Source organism: Excalfactoria chinensis, chromosome 3 (genome assembly GCF_039878825.1).
Source record: "Excalfactoria chinensis isolate bCotChi1 chromosome 3, bCotChi1.hap2, whole genome shotgun sequence".
In the NCBI taxonomy this organism is placed as follows: Eukaryota; Metazoa; Chordata; class Aves; order Galliformes; family Phasianidae; genus Excalfactoria; species Excalfactoria chinensis.
This window is the reverse complement of record NC_092827.1, coordinates 77,328,168-77,352,044: the sequence shown is the minus strand read 5'-3', so window position 1 is coordinate 77,352,044 and position 23,877 is coordinate 77,328,168. Positions and strand designations below refer to the sequence as shown.

Genomic DNA, 23,877 nt, shown 5'->3' with positions numbered 1-23,877 from the left:
ATACACACATCACTTTCTACACACATCACTTTCTACCTGGAATAAGAAAACTGGATATAATTAAGAACAAACAAACAAACAAAAAAAAAAAATGGAAACAGAAAAGGAAAAGAGAAACAATTCATATAAACTGAATTTAATTATCTGAGAAAGAATTACAGAAATCTACGTAATCTATGTCAAGACCTAATGTTGAATACTAAACCTGTTTTTCTCTTAAAACTTCTTGCATGGATAGAACTCCAGCAGAGCTTCGGTAAAACCTAGACATCTTTCGGGCTATAGGACTAAAAGTCTCCTGGGAAGGAGAAGAGTTTGGTATTTGTTGAGCAGGCTGAACAGATTTGGCTCCAGCATCCGCTGGTGCAACAGGGGCAGGCACAGAATCCTCTGTAGTGGCATTTTGCTCCGTATTATCTTCTGCCACATGACTGGCCCCAGAATCTTCTGCGGTGTTGGAGTTTTCATTATTATCTTCTTGTACATTCTCCATTCTGAAGTTCATCAAAAAAGGAAAAAACAGTGTTTTTACATAGATAGTGAACTTCGAACAGAATGCCCCACCATACACGATACCCTAAACACACACAAGTTCAGATAAAATCTAGGATGGAGGACGTTGGGTAGTATTTCATCAGCGTTAGTATTTAATTTCTACAGTGTTACTACATCACTACTTAATATCTTTTCTTTTGATTTGATACAAAAATCAGATTTTCATCATTAAAAACACAAGGATGTCAGAATGGATAAATACGTGCATAACCTATAAAAATATTCAAAGTAACAGATAAAAAAATGTTGAAAATGCCATTCTACCTGGAGCACTACTACCAAAAAGATTAAGACAAGTATCACAGATTACATAGCAGCTCTTATGAGGCCTTAAGGCAGCCAACTACAGGCATAGCCAACCAGGTGTTACATGCATGTGTAAGGCTGCATGGTGGAAGATGATCGTGCCCTTCAGCATGAGCTCCAGCTGGCTGCCTACCCTGGTTTCCAGCCCACCCTTGGACATGCACTTCAAACATGGCATAACATCATTCCACTTTCCCCTTGTAACTCAAATCCTTAGTTTACTCTACATCACTCCAAACGACTGTTACCTTGCTCACCAACACCCCCCGTCCGTTGACAAGCGTATGACTCTCGCTCAGCTTTGCTCCTGGCCCTTTTAGAGCAGCAGCAACGTGACAGGAGGACTAGAAGGAAAGAAGGATGAAGAAAAGTAAGTCTTGATGTTACTCGGTAGCTCCAGTTTCCGCCCCGCCGGGCTGTTACCAGCCCGCCTGCCTCCGGGATGGGGCGGCACAGCGCGGCGCTGATGGCCGTTAGGGGGCACCCGTAACGACTATAGCGTCGTTCGCGCGTGGTTCGGCTCGGCTTTGGCAGCCCGAGGAAGGTGTAAAGCGGAGGGGTGGCCGTCTGCCATGTCCAGTCCCACTTTTCTTAACAAAAGTGTAATTATTTTATTTTATTTTATTGTTTTGCTCAATATTCATGACACGTGGAAACTGACATCTCTAATTCCCCAAAGGACTAAACCACACGTTAAATGTGTTTTTAGACTTATGGTGTGAAGGCATAGCACCGGGCTATGAAAACTCCTTAAAGTGCTGAAAGAAGCGCTAAGCAAAGCACCATTCCATTTGGCTGCTCAGCGGCTGCTCAGACGTGGAGAATCCATTGCAGGCATCTGAGCGACTGCGGGGCGGAGCACCGCCTTTGCACTGCTTTTGCACTGCTTTCTCCTCCCACCTCCTCTTCTCCGCGTCCAACATGGCGGAACCGAGCGGCCTGAGTGACGAGGCTGCCTATGGGGCCTGCTCGGAACCGGATCCCAGCACGAAGGTGGGCTGGAGCAGGGCTCCGCAGGGCTGCGGGCGGCGGGGGCTGCGGCGGCCGTGGCAGCACCGGCAGTGCTACTGCCGTTTGGCGTGCGGACGTGCGATGGCCGGGCTGCAGCATGGGGCTGGGCGGGTGAAGGCGGTTCCGGTGAGCTCGGGCCACTTCAGCTGTCTCTGTGCAGCTGCTGCGGTGGTTCCGACTCGTTCTGAAATCAGACCTGCAGTGGCACGCTTGGCCGGATCAGCACTTGTGCGAATGTGCTGGTGTTTGGTTAAGCCGGAGCTCAGGAGAGTGAATTGTGTCTGCTCTCTGTGGTATTGTCTCCGATTCCTTCAGAGGCAAAGTCCGGGGTTACAAATACTCTGCCTTCTCCTCCCCTTGACTCTTAACTTCCTATCCGCTGCTGCAGATAAGCTGCTTTCTTAGGGGAAGCATGCAGTAGCATTTAAACTGTTCTAAATCCATCACTGGTGGCCGATGGCTCGGGCTGAAAGGGCTGCAGTGAATGGGGCTGGTGGGGTTCTGCAGGGCTCTGTTTTGTGTCCAGTCTCTTTAATGTTTTCATCAGTGATGTAGTTTCAGCTCTGGGAAGTGTACTGAGGATGTTTGTGGATGACACTGAATTGGGAGAAGCTGTTGACTCCCTCAAGGGTAAAGAGATATTGACAAAGTGGAGAGCTGGGCAGTCACCATTTGGACAGTGCTCTCAGCCGTATGGCCTAATTTTTAGGTGGTGCTGCATGGAGCCAGGAGCTGGACTTGGTGATCCTTGTGGGTCCCTTCCAGCTTGGAATATTCTAAAGTAGAATACCATATTTACATTGTATGTAGTACTGTATTTTTTACTTCTAGACCTGTTGGTTTTGGTTTCTATTATTAACTGATATCTTTGCTGACACACAATTAAATTGTTTTTGATGTGTAATAAAAGTACCTCTTTTTTTCCTTTTTCCCCCCTCCCAGGATTTTATGTTTCAGCAGACAATGTTAAGAGTAAAGGATCCTAAGAAGTCACTGGATTTCTATACAAGAGTTCTTGGAATGACGTGAGTGGAAGTTGTGTACCACAATAACTTTGGTTGTTTCTTCATTTTGATGAGAAGTTTTTGTTACGTTGATAAACTATGGCAACAGTGCTGGCCTATTTGCTAGTGCCAAGTTGGGTAGCCTGCCAATCTCTGAGAACTTCCACAGCACATTTAATGCCTAAATTGCAAATGAATTAAAAGTGGCTTTGTCTAGGATTCTTTTTTCCTCTTTTAAGTAGGTCATTAATCATCAGCGTACAACTTGTAGAACTTTTCCCTCCCTGATTCTACTCTCAACTGGTAACTTTTGTAATAGTGCTTTTAAATAAGAATCATTTCTGTAAACCTGGAAATTATTTGCTAGTCCTTCCTGAGGAAATCTGTACAAGGTAATAGAATGGCAGCTTCAGACTTGAACCTTTGTTCTAGTTTTGCTGTTCATTTACTGATTGCTTTTAAGCATCTGATTCTTCTAGTTTTTATAGGTTTATAAGGTGTGCTGGAAAGTTTCCATTTGAGACTTCAAAATGTAGCTATTTTAAGATGTGAATTGCAGTCAGAAAGGTAAAAATCACACCTGCAATTCTTCCACTGGGGAAACAATTTGTATTTTCAGGCTTTGTGGTTATCTTTTCTAGTTAGTGTTCCAACATAATTTTTGCCTTGTAGGCTGCTTCAAAAATTTGACTTTCCTCCTATGAAGTTCTCCCTGTATTTCCTGGGTTATGAAGATAAAAACGATATTCCAAAAGATAAAGCTGAGAGAACATCTTGGACCTTCTCCAGAAAAGCTACGCTTGAATTGACACAGTAAGTGCTAATACAACGAGAGGTGACACTTAACAGCAATTAAGGGAAGTGGATGAGTTTATGTTCTGTTGGTAATTTCTGTGGAAACATCTTTACTGTTATATAATAAGCCTTAAAATATAGCTGAGATTCTTAGATACTTGGCAAGTTTAATCTTTCTCTTTCCAGAGATACTACAAGGTGAACAGTAGTATGTCAAATAATGTTTGCCCACCTGGGGAGGGAAACAGTGGAATTGAAGCAAAAGTGTTAGAACTTCTTTTGCATCCTCTGAAGTAGCCCAGTAATGGATTAACTATTGCTTTTTATGTCTAATATAAGGAGGTATTAAGTCAAAACACTTTATATGAACTGGAAAATTTTGTTAATACTAATGATTGTAATTAAGTGTGGAGAAAGAGAGGCTCTCACAAATACCCTGCCATCATGCTTAGCTTACTTCACCATTCCGTGTCTAGATTAATATGTAAAATGACCCATGCATCAGAACCATCCTTGAAATCTGAATGAGATAGGAGTGCTTCTCAAACTCATTCAAACGTAGAACCTGAGTACTAGTGAAGGGTATGAATTTGACTGAATTAGCCCTGATGTCTACGTTGAAGGCTATTTCCAAGACCCGCGTTAAGAGAAAGTCTTGATAGTTTAATGAATGTAGCCAACAATTGATGTTCTCAGTTTTTTAGAAGAAGCAAACTGCCTTCCTGAGGCAGCTACACACTCAAGAATTGGTTTTGATTCTTTTCTTCAATGTGTAATAATTGTTTTTTACAGTAACTGGGGCACTGAAAATGATGAAAAGCAGTCCTACCATAATGGCAATTCAGATCCCCGAGGATTTGGTAGGTCTTTTGTTTAGTGCATGTTGTTCTTATGCTTAGACTTACTGTGCTTTGACTTACAGTTTTGTGTATTAGGGAAAAATGGAGGTTCACTTTTCTCTTTATAAAACATCTGTGTGAAATCAATGCAAAGGTTAAGTAAGACTTTATTTTAGGGGAGATTTGTAATCTTGTAAAATTTGTATAGGCAAAAAGACTTTTCTAGTAAGTTACTTTGAAGTATAAGTGCTGCCGGCATCCTTAATTTACTTCTTCCAGCATGGATGCATGAAAACTCATAAAAAGAGGTAAACATGTTTCAGAGTAAAGAACCACAGTTAAACTTGTTATAAACCTAATTTTTTGTCAAGTAATCATATTTTAATACTAACTACTCAATGAAGTTCAATAATTGTTCTTGCATATTGGATTATAACGATGTTCAGATTGATTATAAATTTGGATTTCTGTTTTGTAATGCGCTGGTTACATCTTTTAAGCTAGAAGAATTCATCTGTAGCACCAAGGATAGTGTCCATGTGGCTCAACATGATATTTTGAGTGCTTTGAAAGGTCATTGGTATGTGAATTAAGTCTTGTACTCAATATAGCCACTTGACATTTAAAACTGAAATTATTTGTAAGTTCAGGCCTCGCAAGGTGCAGCTGTTAGTATCTACAAATACAGCACTAATAATGAACGCTTTGCACTACTGAACTAAGCAAACGCAACAAAATCCTGTTACGTAGGTGTGTCTCTAGAACAGAGATACAGATAAAATAGTTTGAATAACTTATCCACAGTAGGTAAAAAATAATCTTCTTATCCAAATGACATGAGCTATTGTAACTGTAAAGTTCCTGTTTTAAAATCATTATTAAAAAGCCAACTTTCACAAGGAAGATATTGTTAAGATCTGAAATGATCTTTCTGGAAGCAATAATTTTCTTGAGTTCATCATACCTTTTGTATAAGCATAAGAACTTATTGCAGATGATGAGCTGCTGAGCAAACTTTTTCCTCAATCGCATAGAAATACTTACAGTGTACTTTACTGTCTTTACCCTGTTTTACAGGGCACATTGGAATTGCTGTCCCTGATGTTAATAAAGCTTGTAAAAGGTTCGAAGAACTAGGAGTGAAATTTGTGAAGAAACCAGATGATGGTACGTCTTAACCAGAAATACAAATGTGGATTTTTTTTGCTGGTGTTGTTTTGGTTTGGTTTGGTTTTGTATTTTTCAGTTGTTTGTTTTTAATATACCGTGCCTGGTAGATTCTTGTACTGGACATCTCAGAGACACATTTCTATAGTTGTCACTCCCTAGAGTGTGCTAGAACCTGCTAACCTTGCTCCTTCTTACCAAATGCACAAAACTGACAATGCAAAATCATCCTGTCTGTTTATATAAAAAAAATATATATAAAAAATTAAACAATTAAAAGAGCATTTTTTAACATTAGGAATTTAAACTGATGCAACAAAAGTCAAAGATGAAAAGGTTTTGGATTTAACATCCATTGTTTGTGGGGCTGGATGAGAGAGTTCGTGGTATTTTTTTTCCCTACATTACTGAATCACAGCTCCTATTCTCTCAGAAGTTTTTATAACTAGAATATAATAAGTATTAACATTGGTTCCGTTGCAGTAAACAGGTTAATAGAGCAAGTGTAATTGAAACTGTGTGGCTAAGATTAAATGTTAAGCTACGCTGTCACGATTCACTGTTGAAGAATGCTTTGGAGACCCTATTTTCGTGAAGAATATTTTTTACCAGCAGTTTAAAACATTCCTGCACTCCGCTTCTATTTCAAATAGTAATGCAACTTTGTACTGTAAACCAGATTGGGAATGGGGAGTAACCAAATAAAAACTAGTAGTGCATAAAACTTCGCTGTGTAGACAGGAATGAACAGGGCTGAGGAACAAAGAACTTTATACCAGCAGAACAGTTTAGCAAAACATCCTGGAACACAAAAATATTTTTTCCAAAATTAGAGGATGAACATTTGCAGGGGTTTAAAAAAATTGAAAAATAAATGAACAAAAGATTGGATTTCATAATGACTTTACAGTGCAGCTTTATTAAGTATCAGATTAACAGTTTAGTACACAAAGGTCTAGTTGTGATTAAAAGCTAGCCTGGATGTTTTCAGAAGTAGCTTTCTAAAGTTGAATTAATACTCATACAAAAGGAAAGAAGTTGAAAGTACCTGCATTTGACATTAAGATTTAGTCATATGGCCTTACCTTTATCTTGTGTTCATCATTTCTTCTGTTTTTTTCCCAATAGGTAAAATGAAAGGAATTGCATTTGTCCAGGATCCTGATGGCTACTGGATTGAAATTTTGAATCCTAAACATATGGTGACTCTCACTTAGATCTAAGGAAATGTACTGTATAAGAAATACAAACTTTCAGTTCCCTGGAGAAAATCTATAACAGTATTTGTAAAATTCTTGCTTAATGGAGAGGAATCAATCATGTTCGGATTTTCTTCTGAAGTTATCCTGAGGTCTCCCTTCTGTTCTCCTGTGATGCCACTGCAATTTGCTTCTGATTAGGAATCCTTACCCATCTTTTTAAGAGCACAGATACGTACTCTGCCCTTGAACAGATTCTACCAATATTTCACTAATCTCTCTAAGACACACGACCTGAAGTTTATTTCATTTCACACTACCTAATATAAGTTAACAAACAAAAAGTCCTGAATTACTGCTCATGAGCTTCAGCGAGGAGCATATGGGTTTTTTGTGTTTGGTTTTGTTTTTTGTTTTTTTTTTAATGAAGTCAAAGATATCCTGAAGGCTTTGTGCACTTCCCTGTATACTAGAAAATAAAATATCAAGACTTCTTACTTGAGTAGCAGCATGTTTGTGAAAGTGAATTATGTTATCCCAAGCAAAACCCTTCATTGACCAGACTTAAACAGCTTTTCCTGGAACAAGAAGCTTTGTAGAGGCAGTTAATTAGTCCAGCAGGAAGAATTCAGTAGTTAAACTTCTGTCTGCTGATTGCCAGTCAACAAAAGAGGTCTCATAGATCTTAACTGACAGTGGCGCTCTTTGTCTCTTCCAACACTAGAAGGAACTTGTTCATAATTTGTGTTCTGATGCAAGTCTGGGGCTGTATTCCACTTACAGGCTCTGTACAATTCTGTTTTAGGAATGTAATGAGAAAGAGTATCTAAAATAGCTTCCTACTAGCAGGCATTTTGATCTGCCCCCTCAAAGCCGGTGATGGTGACTGAAATTATACTTGTATATTTGTATGAAGAGTGGAAAACTTGCCAAGTTTTGGTTAGCAAAACCAAATGAAATTTCTCTGCACTGTTTTATTGTGATTCTTCCTAGTGGCATGTAACTCCTGCTGAGTCTTCAGTTATGTGACTATTGGATAGTGAAATGGCATTGCAATTCACTTTGAAATAAAGCGCTGATGAAAAGTCATTTCTAAAGCAGTATGACATGTGTCTTTGCTAATTCTTGAATCCTAGGTAAACAAAACACTGTTTATTTTGGTCCATGGATTTATTTATTTTTTGAGGGGAAACCTGGTCATGAAGGATATAATATTTGTTGGGAATACAGTTGTGAAGATAACTTGATTAGCAGGATACTTAATGATAATGCGCAGAGTTTTCATTAACTTGTTCAATAATTCCCTTACTATTCAGTTAAAAGAGAAGTGTAGAAAGTATTGCATTTAATAATGTAGATACTAGTGACAAATAGTAAGTACTATTGTCCTGTCTCCTTGTCTGAAAAATGCTTAATTCTGTACACCTCAGCGTAACAACAGACCTTTTGAGCTACACATGAAAAATCAGTAAAGTTAATGCAAAATATTGTTTTCATTTGGAAACAAGTAAAATATGCTACATGCTTCTACTGAGCTGCCAACCTTCATATCAAATACTAGACCAGGATGCCTACGGCCCCATCCAACCTGGCCTTGAACACCTCCAGAAATGGGGCATCCACAGCCTCTCTGGGCAGCCTGTTCCAGCACCTCACTGCTCTCTGTAAAAAAATTCCCTGGTATCCAACCTAAATCTTCCTTCCCTTAACATAAAACCATTCCCCCTTGTCCTGGCACCATCTACCCCTGTAAAGAGTTGAGTAGTTTGTATTTTATCTACATACTGTATTTTACTCCAGTGTGTTTTGTGACACTTCAAAGCACAGGTGTGACTGGAAATGCTATTGACACAATTAGATGGAATCCAGTAATTAAGAGGAATGGTTTGTAGACTGCACATTTCTGTGTCTAAGGGTGTGTGTGTGTAGTTCAGTAGGCAGCTACACAGGAAGCTGTAGCCTCAACTTAATGTTCTCTGCTTAGTATTAATATGGGAGATCTTGTGGAATTTATATTATTGATTTTAGGAAATAAAGCACTGAATTAAATGGCAGTTGTGCATTTGTGAGACAAATTCACATTCTCTTTATAGACAGAAAGAGCTTTTGCTGATTTCAAGCAGTTCATAAAATCACAGAATCATTAAGGTAGGAAAAGACCTCTAAGATCACCTGGTCCAACTGCCAGCCCACCCCCACCGTGCCCACTGACCACGTCCCTCAGTGCCACATCCACACAGCTCTTGAACACCTCCAGGGACGGTGACTGCACCACCTCCCTGTGCAGCCCGTGCCAACACCTCACGGCGATGTGCGAATGTACAAGCGGATTCCCAGGAGCCTTGCAAGCACAAGCTGACGCTCACCGTCCCACAACCCCTCTCCACAGCAGTCCCGCCCGCCTACGTCAGCACGCAGGAGGACGGCGGCGGTTACTGATGACGTCATCGCAGCGACTGACGTTGCGGAGGCGCCGGGTTGAGGAGGGTGGAGGCCTGGTCGTCGTTGGGGCTGGTGAGTGGAGGGGATGTTTACGGTCTGGTGGTTGAGGACGTGGTGGCTTCGCCTCCCGCCTGAGCAGCGCTCGTAGTGGTCGGGCGGCTCCCGGGGCTTTCCTTGTGGCGGGCTCCGGCCCTTCAGCGGCAGTGTCGGCCGTACCCGCCGATGCTGACTGCCCGGGCCCGGCGGCAGCGCAGTGCTCAGTGGCACCGGGTGCACTGAGGGTGCGACCAGCGCGGGGGTTTCGCAGGGAAGCGCTGAGTTCGCTGGGAGCCGAGCTGTCAGCCGAGCATCATTTGTGTGGGCCCGGGGTGGCTGCCGACTGCGCGGCCTCCGAGAGCCCTCAGTGAGGAACCGCGGCTCCGGGGTCGCTTTGCCCCGAGTTGCTTCGGGTGTGACCTTGGCAGATGCTCAGCGTGTGGCACTCCTGCCCGCAGTGCTTATCGGTGCTGTGCTGTAGCTTTCTTCTTAAGTTAGCTCGACGTGTTTGCGTGGTGATAGCACGCAGTGCTTTATCAGGCTCTGTTGGGTTCATAGTACAAGCTGTTACTGCAAACTGTGCCCTGCTATGACTCATTCAAATAACGATTGACTTAAGTCATTGTGTTATCAAATAATAAAAAAGTTGGAGTGTTAAATTGTTCTCAGTGCAGCAGTAATCTTACTTTCCCAGAAATGCCCTTTGTTAACACTGCTTTTAAAGCTCAGTGCACAGACCTGTCCCAAAGGTGCTGTGCTGCTGTCACTGAACTTTTTGTTTGTGTTTTAAGCTTTAAGGTGAGCATTCTCTCTGTGCCTAAAATGTTGGTCTCCCTCTTGTTTATAAGTTTCCTTCAAGTACTGGAAGACTGCAGTGAGGTTTTCCCAGAGCCTGTCTTCTACAAGCTAAACAAGCTCAACTCCTTTAGCCTTTCTTCATAGGAGAGGTGCTCCAGCCTTTTGATTATCTCTGTGGCCGTCCTCTGGACCCATTCCAACAGCTCTAGGTCTTTCTTGTGCTGAGGGCCCCAGACCTGGATGCAGTACCCCAGATTGGACCTCACAAGGGCAGAGTAGAGGGGGACAATCACCTCTTTCTCCCTGTTGGCCACCCCTTTTTTACAGTTGGCCTTCCAGGCTGCAGGAGCACACTGCTGGTTCATGTCCAGCTTTTTGTCCATTAGGATCCCCAAGTCCTTCGCAGCAGAGCTACTCGAAAGGAATTCTTCTGCCACTCCTTAGACAAATGTGGGATTGCCCTAACCCAAGTGCAACAGCTTGCACTTGGCCTTAGTGAATCTCATTAGCTTATTGTGTGCCCACTTTTTGAGCCTGTCCAGCTCTCTCTGGATGGCATCCCTATCTTAACCCCGAGACCTGAAACCCCACAACCAAACAAAAACCAGCCACCTCCTGCCTTCCACTTTGCGCTATACAAGGCCAATTACAGGATGTTTGGGGAATAATGTTTGTTTGATAAGCTTTGCATAGAAGTGGTTTAATTAAGAGACTCATATGGAGAAACAATATGATCACTGTTTTTGTTCCTTATAATGAGAAAATGAATTCTTGCTTTTTTGGTTAAAAAAAAAAAAAAAAAAGTATTATCAAAATTAAATGACTTTTTTTAAAAAAAGGAAAAGAGACTTCTAATGTTGTGGTGTAATGGTTCTTAAAGATTTCCCATAGAATACAGAAGTATTCTTAACGTTTGTTGCCACATGCCACCTCTTTTTAATGATATATTTCGTGCATTGTTTCAGGAATATGGTACAGTTGTTACTATGCAGCTGGATGTTGCTGACTAGTGTTTCTATGAGCTTGCTGTTCCATCCAGCAGTTGTTCAGAATGGCAAAAAACCCTAATTTTCAAGAAGTTGGTCACCTGCCCACAGGCTACGTCCATTGTAGGCCTTCAGAGAGCTTTACTGGTGAGTACACCAATATATTTTCCCGAGAGACTTAAGGATTTAGTTATATGCTATTTTAGTCATGTCACATCAAGGGCATTAATATTGATTTCACACGAGTTTTAATAAATCCTACTACATCGTTCTTTGCATGTAGCTAAACTTATTTTTGTTGTCCAATCTGAGGAATATCTCTCTAAGCAGAGTGCAAAACGGTAGCACAGCGATGCTTGAGAACTGAAAGGCAGAGTGAGATGTAAATGTCCATATTTTTGAAGTAAGAACGTTTTTGGTACTGATGCTGTCATTGAAAGGCATGGTAAATAGACTTAACATCCAGTTTTCTTTTAATTATTTCCCCAAAGAAGGGTTGGAGATGACTTAAAAAGTTCTGGGAATTTCATTTATTTGGCTTTTCATATTCTGAGTCTCTGAATTCAAACTTTGTGGAGTATGTTATTGTTGTGTATTGGATAAGTAGGGCCAGTTAGTTCCTTGGACATGCAGAGGTAGTTACTAATATGCCAAGTTAGTTAGTTAATATAATATGAAGATTTTAATTAAAGTTAGAATTTACTTTTTTTTTTTTTTAACTATTATGTGCATTATGGAGATCTCATACAGATTCATTCCAATTATACTCATTTAGTTAGCTTTTGAATCAGTGACAGTGTGAGCTGTTCACATATAAGTCAATGTGATATACAATATTGTAGTGTTGTGGGTAACTTTTTTTGTTCTGCAGCATTGTGACTTGAGACTTAATTTTTCTAAGTATCAGAATGACACATTAATAAGATCAGGAAAGTCGAAAACATGTGAGATCTGATTAATCAGCAGTGTTCCAAAATGCAGGACGTTTTCTGCTTAGGGATTATCTTGATTAAAACATTTTCTTCCTGGTGTTTGAGTCATTGTTTTTGTTTGGGTTTGTGTGTTTTTCAAGTTGGGGGGCATTAATATAAATACAGCATATTTTTCCATTTTCTTTCTAAAGGCCCTTTTAACACTTGTTTTCTGGTGACTCGTAATATAGGGTGGCTTGATTCTCTGGGTGACATTATGGAAAACCTCAGAACTGTACAGAACAAAGACTGGAAATATTGTATCAAAGTAAAAGGATGAAAAGTGTAGAGAATTAGTAATAGAAGGATTCTTTTTTTCCTCAGAGGTATTACTTGACATCTGCTTCAGTGTCAAATTGCATTTTTCCTGATGTTGATGTTACAGAGTAAATTAATAATATTTGCAACCAAATTCTAAATATCACATCTATCAATAGCACATCAATCCTTTCTCCTGTTGTGAAGCTAAAAGAAACAGTGAATAGGCTTTCATAGCTTTGTGGGCTTGCATCAACCCATAGAACTACTTGTTTTACTCCTGGTGCTTATGAGAGCTTTACGTGTGTAAACTGAAATTCTTTGCAAACTGAATGTACTTCAATTTGAAGAATTTTTTTTTTGGAACATGGATGTTATTTTGGTTGCATTTTCTCCTTGTTAGTATTTATATATAGTATATATAGTGTATATGTGTATACATAAAACTATTTTTAAACTTCTAGTAGTTTTGATGTTTTTTAATTAATTAATTTTTTAACGTAAAAAAAAAAGAAATTTCAATGCATTCACAGACAATTTCTTATATCCTTTTTTCTGTGTACTATAAAAGTATTTCTTCTTCTTTTTGAGTGAAACAGTGCTGTTTTTCAGAGGGCTGTCTTTAATGATAGCCCAAATGGCAGGGGAGGTGACATTGTGTTGGTCTTTGTGGCAGTTCTGGTTCTGGAGTAGTTTAGTCAAGAAGTCATTGTGGTTTATGTTGTTGTGTTTTGTAGATCATGGTATTGCATGCTGTAACGTTATAGATTATTTATTAAAAAGAGAATTTAGCAAGCTGAAAACTGACTTGGCATTTTCTTTCTAACCTTGACATACTTTATAATATTGCATGCTACGTTATACAATGCATACTAGGCCACAGTTTTTCCACGCTTACTACTGAAGATGGCCACCAGGGAGTAGGTCTTCTGTTTCAGTTCTGAGATTTGTAGACCTTTCTAATCTCATAGGTGCAGTTTAAAATCATTTCAGTGTTAATAGGTCCTCAAACTTACTGAGATTGCTGTACTTAACCTATATCTTTGGCATGAATAAAGCTGCAGCAGCTGACTTCTGAAGCACGTGATTAACTTTTAATAGCTCCTGGAAATTAGGTTATAGTGCTAGTGAGAGGTTTATAAATGGCTTGGCCTTTTATCTGCAGTTTGTTAAATGTTCTTCTTTGATCATAAGGAAAAGCAAGTGCGTGTATCTGAATGGGATGTCAGTGATTACAGATGATGTTGGAGAGTATATCATAAAGGATTTTGACAAGCTCCAGGCAGTTTCTGTCTTTTTTTTATTGTATTTAAAACTCTGAGTTACAAGCAGGAGTGCTGGTTGTAAAGTTTAAGTATGCAGGTAAGCTCATAGCAACTTGCCACAGCTAAATTGGTATATTACTTCCTCAAACAAGGGCTGGCTGTATGAACGCCTCTAAATAATCCAGCCTGGGAGGATCTGAGGTCATGTAATATTTGGTTCTACATTTCAAAGACAAGGCTGCTCTCATACAGTGCTGCTTTGTGTGGAGTACTGATGAAACTTGCATTAGAAATGTGTAGTAAATGGGCAAATAAATTTGAGTTCTTCAGTATACTAGTGTTATCCATGGAAAGTATATAAAGCACATGCATAGCTCTCAGACCCATAAGTTTTCAACCCTCTGCATCACCAAGCATTTGAACGGCTGCTCAGCCAGGGCTTGTAGCTGTTTTTGTATCCTGTAGGTTCAGTGATCAATTTGAAACTAGTAATCTAGAATAATGAATCATCCCAGCAGTGTGGGGAGCACTGAACATCTGTGAAACAAACTCAGTTTACGTCTGACGCAAAAGAACTTTAAAATTTCTACTTTCATCACTTGCATTAGTCCAGGATGTTGGTATCAGACTGTCATTATCAGCTTACTAGCAAATGCCCCCAGCTCAGACACTATGCTTGTTTAGAGGTAGGTTTCTGTACCCTTAGCAGGGAAGTGTTATTTTGATTCTGTTTCTTCTTTATTCATTTCTCTGAAATGGGAACAATTTTCCTTGGGCTCTTTGCCCTCTTAGCATATGACAAAACCTGAAGATACAGCAAACAAAGTGATTGTGCAGCCAATGGCTTTTATGGCTTTTTCTTATTTTAGCACTTTTATTGTCTTTCAGTTTTATTCAAGCAGCATCAATTCTCAATTTTACAGGAAAAAACAACAACGAAAAAAAAACCAAAAACGCAAATGGGGATGAGTAAAAAAGTATAATGTAGAGAAAATGAAAGTAAAACAGATTTTAAAACCAAAATGTGCCTCTCCTAATACATGCATGTAGCATCTTAAATGAAATTCTCTAATTAATGATAAGTGGAACTAGCAGGAGAGGAGAGTATGTATTGTTTGATAATATGCATGTAATTTGTATTTAGTCAGGTTGCCTGGCTATTGTGCATAGCAATGAAGATCAACAACAGTATTTACAGACTTAACAGACATGGAAGTTATGAAGGAATATGGAAGCTTTTGATTTGTAACTGAGTAACAAACACATGCTTTTGTTTGCTCCTTTAGTGTAATAAAAGGTTTTACAATTTGAGGACATTTCAATTTCACTGTTGTCTATGCATTCTCAAGTAATTATGCTGTGATAAATACCGTTGCTGGTTGCAGCTTGATTGATGTGAATTAAGTTAATCTTGCTTGTTACAAAGCAAATGTTATTAGAATTGGATCTGTTGCATAGATCACTTTAGTGCAGCATTACTTTAAATAACTAAATTAACCAGTGCAAATGGAGGAACTGTTATGTTATTGGGTCTGGGGGGGGGAAGATGTAAAAAAAAAAATTTTTATTTCAAGGTAGAAGAATAAATTCATACAGTTATGGCTAGACTGCCTCGAGTGCCTTGGCCAGTATTGCTTGTTCCACATTGTAATGTCTCTGCAGGCATACAGCTTTGAATTCAAATGGCAGACAGCCCGAGGGAAGCTGGGTTCTGCTCCTACTCATGCTGTGATCTGTCATCAATTTACTGTGCTATATTTTTCTCCAATCTGATTTGCTATCTCTAGCACTTTTTCTAGTTTAGTTTAAAGTTCTTCAAAATGGTGTTTCTGTGATATCTTGATTTTGTGTTAAGAGTTTCTAGGTGTTTTGAAGTACGAATAATATGTTATCTCCTATCCATGTGTTTTTCTTTCTGTGTTCTGTAAAAATACCTGGAAACAGACATGCATTTTCTGATTATACTTCAAAATATGGCTAAAATGCATTCATTTCATGAGTATTTCACATAGAAGATTAATGTGTTAGCTGCATGCAGTATATGGTTTCATTTTCTGTGCACACCATCTTACTCTAGCACGAAAAATGTGCCCATTTAGGAAAGTGATCCATTGTTATGGCACAGGAAGTGACACTGAAAATACAGGTGATTATTATGTGAGGGAGCTGACCTTTTTTGTTGAAAGGTAAACTGAATGTTGACAAGAAAACCTGATTTAAGACCGAAGTAGTCCTCTGGATGCTCTTGCCGCTGAGACTTATTAAAGCATTGGGCATAACTTTGAACAGTTATATTGTTCCAGTTCTGGAAAGTTGGTTGGAATTCTTCAAGAATGGCTTACAAACACTGTTGGTTTTACTCATCAATGATTTTAGTAGAGGCTTCAGAGTTGAGATGAAGTTAAATTGGTCAGCTCACTCTTTTCTCTGTTAATAATCTGCTTTTTAATTCAGACAGAAAATGTTGTTTATAATGGTGATAGTAATTAAAATGGGTTAATTTTTATTCATTTTGGTTTAACTTTTTTTAAGTAGATGGATTAATGGAGGAGCACGATGATGGAATTCTCTGCAATATTTTTGACTAGAGTTGTTGATACGGTCTGCCCTGAGACCTGTTATAAATTACCTTGAATAGAAAAGCTCTTAGTTTCATTTTCCTTGTAATAAATATGTGAATCATAGACAGCTTACACTAGTTTTGTTTTTTTTTTTCTCATAACTGCACTTTTCATCACTGCTATTTCTAAATATTCGTGCCCTTTATAGTAGTTATTTCCTTTTTCTCTGTAGGCTATCAATATCATCATTCCTCCAAGATGAGTAACAGCCATCCACTTCGTCCTTACACCGCTGTTGGGGAGATTGACCACGTTCACATTCTGTCGGAGCATATCGGCGCTCTGATGAATGGGGAAGAATATAGCGACGTTACTTTTATCGTGGAAAAGAAACGTTTTCCAGCACACAGAGTAATCCTGGCTGCGAGGTGCCATTATTTCAGGTGAAGCATAGCTTTTGTCAGGCTCACTGCAAATTTTCATGCAGATAAGATAAACATTGTTTCTCCATGAACTTTTCAGTGTGTAATCATCTGTCCATTGAGTGTGACCTTTTCTATGTGAATGTTTCCCAGCACATCAAATCATTGTGTCCAGATATAAGAAGATAAATACCATGTCATGATGTTATTCTTTTGACCTTCATTAAATTGGACTTTGAAGTTATTTTCATAAATTCAGGAGAAAAATAACTTTGAAACAGAAAAGTTCTGCTGTACAGTGGACCATATTTGTCAGAAGTTTACTTTTGGAGTGTTGAAATCAAGTATTTGAAAATGTCTGTTCGATTCAGGTTAGAGTATTTTAAAACTAGGAATAATAGTAACGCATCTTATTTTAAAGATCTGGGTCTTTTCAACTCTAAATAGAATTACTTTTCTGGAAAAAGATTATTATGAATTTACGTTCTAATTTAGTTAATAACATACTCCTCTGACAAAACCAAAGCATGAGAGCAAATTATGTTCAAGCCATATATCACACTTTAAAAAGAAAACAAAACAAAATCCAACAGATTATGGGTGTATTCTCGATCCTTTATTCCTTACTTTAATCCACCACAGCTGTTATGGTGATGAACAAGTTGTTTCATTTGTTTCTGCCATTTTTCTTTTTTTTGTTCTTCCTCACTGTTAGCACTATTTAAAACCAAACAAACAAAAAATCAGTAACAACAGAAAGCCCAACAGAGTTTCTGCTTTGCAATTATTGCTCAAAGTGGAGACAGAGCAATTGTTCCATAGAATAAAAGCACAATGCATTAGAATATTATTTTTTCCTCTGCACTGTTTTCAGTGGTCAGCTGAAAAATGACTTATATAAGGCTTTTTCATTTGTAGCTTCTAGAAGTGCATCCCCTGTGTTGTTACTTGATATTTTGTTTCTCTACGTTTTGTATGTTTTTTTGTTTATTTTTTTGTGTTTTATTAACAAACAGATATTTCTAGGTTGTAAGTTTCTCAAATTTTGTCTTCCTTGTAGAGCATTACTGTATGGTGGAATGAGAGAATCTCAGCCTGAAGCAGAAATTCCTCTTCAGGACACAACTGCAGAAGCTTTTGCCATGCTGATGAAATATATTTACACTGGTCGTGCCACACTACGAGATGAGAAAGAGGAGGTTCTCCTAGACTTCCTAAGCCTGGCACATAAGTATGGGTTTCCAGAACTGGAGGATTCCACATCTGATTATCTTTGCACCATACTTAATATTCAGAATGTTTGTATGACTTTTGATGTTGCCAGTCTTTATTCCCTTCCCAAATTAACTTGTATGTGCTGTATGTTCATGGATAGAAATGCTCAGGAGGTACTCTCCAGTGAAGGCTTCTTGTCACTTTCTAAGGTATAGTTTTTGTTTGCATTTTTCCTTGGGATTATTAATTTCTATTTGTGTACATTTTATGATGAAATACTAATGGTGTAAAATATAAGCTTGTAAGTTTGTTAACAGTTATCACTCAGTATTCATGGGACTGAAACAATTGGAAATATTCAGCCCAAGATGAAGTAAAAACGTTGGTGATCTGTTCTGAATTATTTAAATATTTAGATTTGACCACACACTGTAGCTAAATACAAGAATATTCTGGTAGCTGGGTACAGGCAACTTTATCTTACCTTGTATTTTTTCTAATCTGTCCTTGAAATACTATTATTTGGTTTCTGAATGTTGCCCAGTAGTTGTAAAGATTTGAAGATAGAAGGTACTCCATTTTATTCATTTCTTGATATAGGCAATCTCTGTCATTGGCACTTTTCCACAGTGTAGGCTACAGTATCCTGAGGTTTTATGTGATTTATGTTGCTAATTATTTGTGCAGTCTGAAATCATGTAATATGATGGTATTGCAAGGTGTATTTTTTTAATTTTGTTTTAATATATTTGTTGTTGTTAGATACATAAATATTTGTGTAAGATTCAGGCAATTCTGTGCTATTGAATTATTCCACATTCACCAGAATGGTCTTTGAGCTAGGCAAAACAGTGGTTTAATGTTCTCAAGTATTGTTCAAGTGGAGCAGCTAATTATCTTGAATGAAAGATAGCTTAATTACACCTAAAATTATAAAGAAAAAGGTGTTAGAAGTGATAGTGTAAAAATTGTGATGAATCTGTGCCTTGAATAAGTGCAAGACATTTCTGCTTTGCTGACTAACTCACTAACTGTGTAGGGAAAGGATGTTTTTTCCCTACAATAGGCTGTCATAATCAGTTTATTAAATCTGAGTTCCTAGGGCATATACTTTCTGAAATCTTTGTTGTAATCAGTCCTGGCATGTAAAAGAGATTTGTGCCTTTCAGAGGCAGACTTCTAATTATTTTACTTGCTAAGTGAAAGTCAAAATACATTCAGTTCTTTTTGTCCTCATTTTGCTATCTGTGGATTATTTGCATGAGTAGGAGTCACTGAGGGTTTTACCTGCTGTGGTCCCAAAAGAAAGAGAAAAGGGATAACGATGCCCAAGTAATTAGAAAGGGTTTAAAAAGGTAATTCCAAACCTCAGTTGACACTTTTGCTTCAGTTGTGTTATGTCAGCATAAGTTGAAAGGAATGTTTTGAATTGTACTGCTGAATCCCCAAATTAGTTCTTACATTGTTTATTAACTTAAATTTACTTACATAATTTAATGTAACGTGGAATAAAATAGTTGTTTTTTTTTTCCGTGTTTCCATTTCATCTTATTATTCCACTATGAGAAATAATATTGCTTAGTATTTTATTAGAGATTTATTGAATCTTCAACAAGAAACTAAAACAAGGCATAAAAACAGTACGGAAACTGAAAGTTGTCTTGATGAGCAGTACTCATAGTACAATTACTGTAGACTAATGTGGATTTTTTTGTTGTTTGTTCATCAGATAAACTTAATTGGGTTTCAGGAATCTTAAGGGGACTTTTGCTTCTACTATGTGCTGTTTCTAGTAGTCACTCTTGGAGTTTATTTCTAATAATTACAAGTTTAAATGACCTGTTGAAAGGAAGAAACAAACAAAACTTTTTTTCTTTTTTTTTCTTTTTCTCCTGCTCTTCCAGGCTGCTCTTCTTAGTATTGTACTGAGGGACTCTTTTGCAGCTCCTGAGAAGGACATTTTTCAAGCCTTGATGAATTGGTGTAAACATAACCCCAAGGAAAACCACGCTGAAATCATGCAAGCAGTGCGTTTGCCACTAATGAGTCTAACAGAACTGCTAAATGTTGTAAGACCTTCTGGATTGTTGTCACCCGATGCCATCCTTGATGCCATTAAGATTCGTTCTGAGAGTCGGGACATGGACCTCAACTACAGGGGCATGTTAAGTAAGCATTTTTATGTTTTTTCTCTCCTTTAGTGTCTCCTGTACTGTAGTTGTCTGGAAGGTATGATTAATTTGTTCTTTGAGTTTTTATTCTTCAAATGGGAAATAACATTAGTCAGCATGTTTTCTTGGCTTGCATCTCAGGAATTGTTCTTTGTTTTAAGAACGTGTTTTCCTTCAGGAATTGTTACTGTAGTAGAAAATCTTTGGAGGGAAAAAATGATTTGTTGCGTGCTAAATGGAATTTCAGTGGTTTTACATTGATGCTGACTTGTTTATGAAAACATCCATCTTTTCTCCAATATTGTTGTTTTGTTTCTTTTTACTGTTTACGTGTTTGCCCCAATAGCATAAACAGATTTTCTGAATTACTTAATGGAAACAATTTGGGGAAAAAAAAAAAAAAAAAAAAAAGACAACAAAAAAAGCATGAAAAGCCTTTTGTTTAGTTTCCCTTATTTGTGCTCACTGTTAATTCAACAAGAATATCTAATGCTGAGCTTTGTGAAGATAATGTTGCTTTATATATAGTATATGATGTATAGGCTATTTGCCCCACCGCAAAGAACCAAGTTTTGCCTTGTGGTCTGTCAATGATGCAGAATAAGCCCTGAAAAAAGATAATGTATTTCTTACAATTCTATCTCCCCTTTCTTTTTCGTTAGAAGTTAGTATTTAAAAATCTGAGTTAATATTGTGCTACTGTAAAAATCAATACAAGACATTCTGTTGACTGTTCAGTAAATACATTTTTCAAAGCAAATCCTTTTTCTGCCACCTTACATCACAATAACAATATGTTGCTAATCTCAGAATTTCTATCTTTGCCAAAATCACAGCTTTTGGGTGTTTTTTGGTAGGAACACTGGTGACCTCTTGCAATTTCATAGTTGTGCATTACCACATTTATAGTTTTTGTGTAGAAATACTGCAATACAGTACAGTTAAATTTTTACCACTTCAAATGTTGTATGTTCAAATGTACCACTGAATGTTTTTTTGATATAAGAATTAACGTAATTAGTATTGGGTTAAATTTCATCCTTCCCTTGCCAATGTTCTTGAAGAGTTTGGGGTGGACCTTTTTTTCTAACAGTGGTGTCATATTTTCCAGGTTCTCTTCTCAAAGAAGGCTATTAAAAATGTCTTTATAACAGGGTAGTTGGTCAGTGTATTGCTTTGTAGCTAGCTATCATTATCCCTGGTTTTCTTGATGGGAGATTTGTTTCTCGGTTACACAGATTGACCATTTCAAAATAATCACTTGTTTTAACATGTTGGCTCAAAGCTAAAGAAAATAGTAAGAAGTTTTCCATAGTCTTCATAGTCTTTTTCTCAGGTTCACTTGGCTTTTATGTCTTGAGCATTTTACATGGTTTTAGTTTCATTCTACTTCAAAATAAAAATGAATTTAAAAAATCGAATTCAAGACAAAAAGCCAGGAAGAAATGGCCCTGAAATAATGAGAGAGATTGTGGAGACTGATTGCAAAGAGAGACAGACTAGTCCAAAAATTTCTGTTTGGTGGAAACGGACAATTGAATAAGGAAGGTATGTTAGATTTCTATAAAATCATGAAATGCACTACGAATACAGATACTGTGTGCTAGGCAGTGATGGCTACTTTCATCATGCAAGATCTAAGTGGCATCAAATGAAATGGAAGAAACAATTTCTAAAATCTATTTATAAAATGCATAATTACTTTGTGCTAATAATCCTATATTGTGTAATTATAAAGTAGCTTTTATTCAAAGGGTGAATATAATTTGTAAAATTTACATCTCTGTATTAAATGGCAAAGAACGGTGTCTTATGGTTTAGGAAATGGAATTGTGGATTGCTGGAAACAATGGATTTACAAAGGAGGTATTGCTCTGCACTGGCTCTCCTTTTATGATTCTTTCTTTGAGGGCCTGTTTGCAGCCAGTATTAGAGAAATGATAATGTCAATCAATCTTCATTTTAACTGCATGTAGCTGATGTTTAGAATGTCTGACTTGCATGATGTGAGTATAAATATTAAACTACTCTTTCCTTTTCTTCGTAGTACCTGGGGAGAATATTGCAACAATGAAGTATGGAGCCCAGGTTGTAAAAGGGGAGCTGAAGTCTGCTTTATTAGATGGGGATACTCAGAACTATGACTTGGATCACGGCTTCTCTCGACACCCAATTGATGATGACTGCCGTTCTGGTATTGAAATCAAGCTAGGCCAGCCATCAATAATCAACCACATACGAATACTCCTGTGGGACAGAGACAGTCGGTAGGTGCCAAGTTAACTTAAAGAAGGAAGGTAATGCGTTTTTTAATTGTGATAACACATAAATGCAAAATGTTCATAAAGATTTTATTAAAGCAGCGTGATAACCATGTTGGGGACGACAATGACAAGTTTTATTTTAAAATACTGTTTTTTAAATATAGTTGTTATTACATATGTGCAATACCTTATTATGTGGTATTAAAATATCTTGCGATATTTCAGTGTATTCTCTGTTTTCATTAAATATATTTTTATTGAAAGCTTACATAATTTAAATATTTTTAGGTGTTTTGTTTTCTATTTGCAATTTAATTTCCAAATACTAGTATAAAATTGGGTATTCTAGTTCTTATGCAGATATTTTCATCCTAGGTGTTGGAAGAATGTTTGTTTAGAGTTTTTCAGTATGTCAGAATTGTCAAGAGATAACATTTCTGCCTGTAATTCAGGGAATAAAAAATTATTTGGAATAGAATCATAGAATTGCTCAGGTTGGAAAAGATCTTAAAGATCATAGAGTCCGACCACAGCCTAACCATATTACCCTAACTAACAGTCCTCTAAATCATATCTCCAAGCACCACATCCAAATGGTTTTTAAACACATCTTGGGATGGTGACTCAACCACCTCCCTGTGGAGCCTATTCCAGTGCTTAACAACCCTTGCTTTAAAGAAGTGCTTCCTGACATCCAACTTAAACTTACCTTGGCACAACTTGAGGACATTTCCCCTTGTCCTGTCATCTGTCAGCAGTGAGAAGAGACCAACCCTGCTCTCGCTGTAAGCACCTTTCAGGTATTAGAAGAGAGCAATAAGGTCTCCCCTCATCCTCCTATTCCCCAGACTAAACTGCCCCAGTTCCTTCAGTCTGTCCTTGTAGGGCATATTCTCCAAGCCCTTCACAAGCCTCGTTGCCCTCCTTTGGACCTGCTCCAGCACCTGGAATTACCAGCTAAATACAGTGTTTATTAGAAACCATTTCACAGGGAGACTGATGAAATATGAACTGTCATGGATACCTTATCCCATTTATGCACAGCTTCCTTAGATTATTGTGGAATGCATGAAAAATCAAATTATGCATATTTGAACTGAGCAATTGTTTAAGAAGGAAAATTGCAAGGTTTTTTTTATCTGACAAATAGAATATATTTGTTTTATAAATTGTCATTGCAAATTTTTTCTTAATTTAGAATATAGCTAATGCAGGTATTTGTAAGCAATGTTCTTTTAAAAACAACAGAACTTGCTATTTATGCTGCATATTTTTTGTAGTTGCAGGCTAACAAATGAGAATTGCAAAAGTTTTGTTTTCTTGAGCAAGCTCTGTTATTTCAGAACAGGAAACATTGATGTTCTTCAGATTGTTTTTAAATTTTGAATTATTTTTTTTTAAATATCAATTACAGTTATCATTCAAACCAAGTCTCATATTTTAGCTATTTAGTCATTTGAAGTGAATTCAGATGAAGTTTATGCTTCTCTTTTCTTTTTGGAAAGGTTGGAAAGTGAAACTTTTAATAGGTGCAATAAACAACTTTATACAATATTAAACTATTTGTCACAGATCAACCAATTAAACCCAGTGTTCAGTGAGATTTTGAAAA

General features: G+C 37.7%; 2 protein-coding genes across 2 annotated transcripts in view; both read left to right on the top strand.

Annotated features, from left to right (window-relative positions):
* The first annotated feature begins 1,681 nt into the window (after positions 1-1,681).
* GLO1 (glyoxalase I) lies at positions 1,682-7,965 on the top strand. The gene is made up of 6 exons (XM_072331866.1): positions 1,682-1,854; positions 2,815-2,897; positions 3,549-3,689; positions 4,464-4,531; positions 5,588-5,677; positions 6,806-7,965. Exons 1-6 carry the CDS (start codon positions 1,783-1,785, stop codon positions 6,892-6,894), a joined length of 543 nt encoding a protein of 180 aa, XP_072187967.1. The 5' UTR covers positions 1,682-1,782; the 3' UTR covers positions 6,895-7,965.
* A 1,337-nt stretch (positions 7,966-9,302) lies between these two features.
* Positions 9,303-23,877, top strand: part of BTBD9 (BTB domain containing 9) — a 101,468-nt gene continuing 86,893 nt past the window's right edge. The window contains exons 1-6 of the mRNA XM_072331403.1: positions 9,303-9,390; positions 11,118-11,285; positions 16,426-16,636; positions 17,676-18,039; positions 19,735-19,999; positions 22,049-22,268. Of these exons, the coding sequence (XP_072187504.1) occupies positions 11,204-11,285; positions 16,426-16,636; positions 17,676-18,039; positions 19,735-19,999; positions 22,049-22,268 (1,142 nt within the window). The 5' untranslated portion in view covers positions 9,303-9,390; positions 11,118-11,203. The remainder of the gene's footprint in view (positions 9,391-11,117; positions 11,286-16,425; positions 16,637-17,675; positions 18,040-19,734; positions 20,000-22,048; positions 22,269-23,877) is intronic.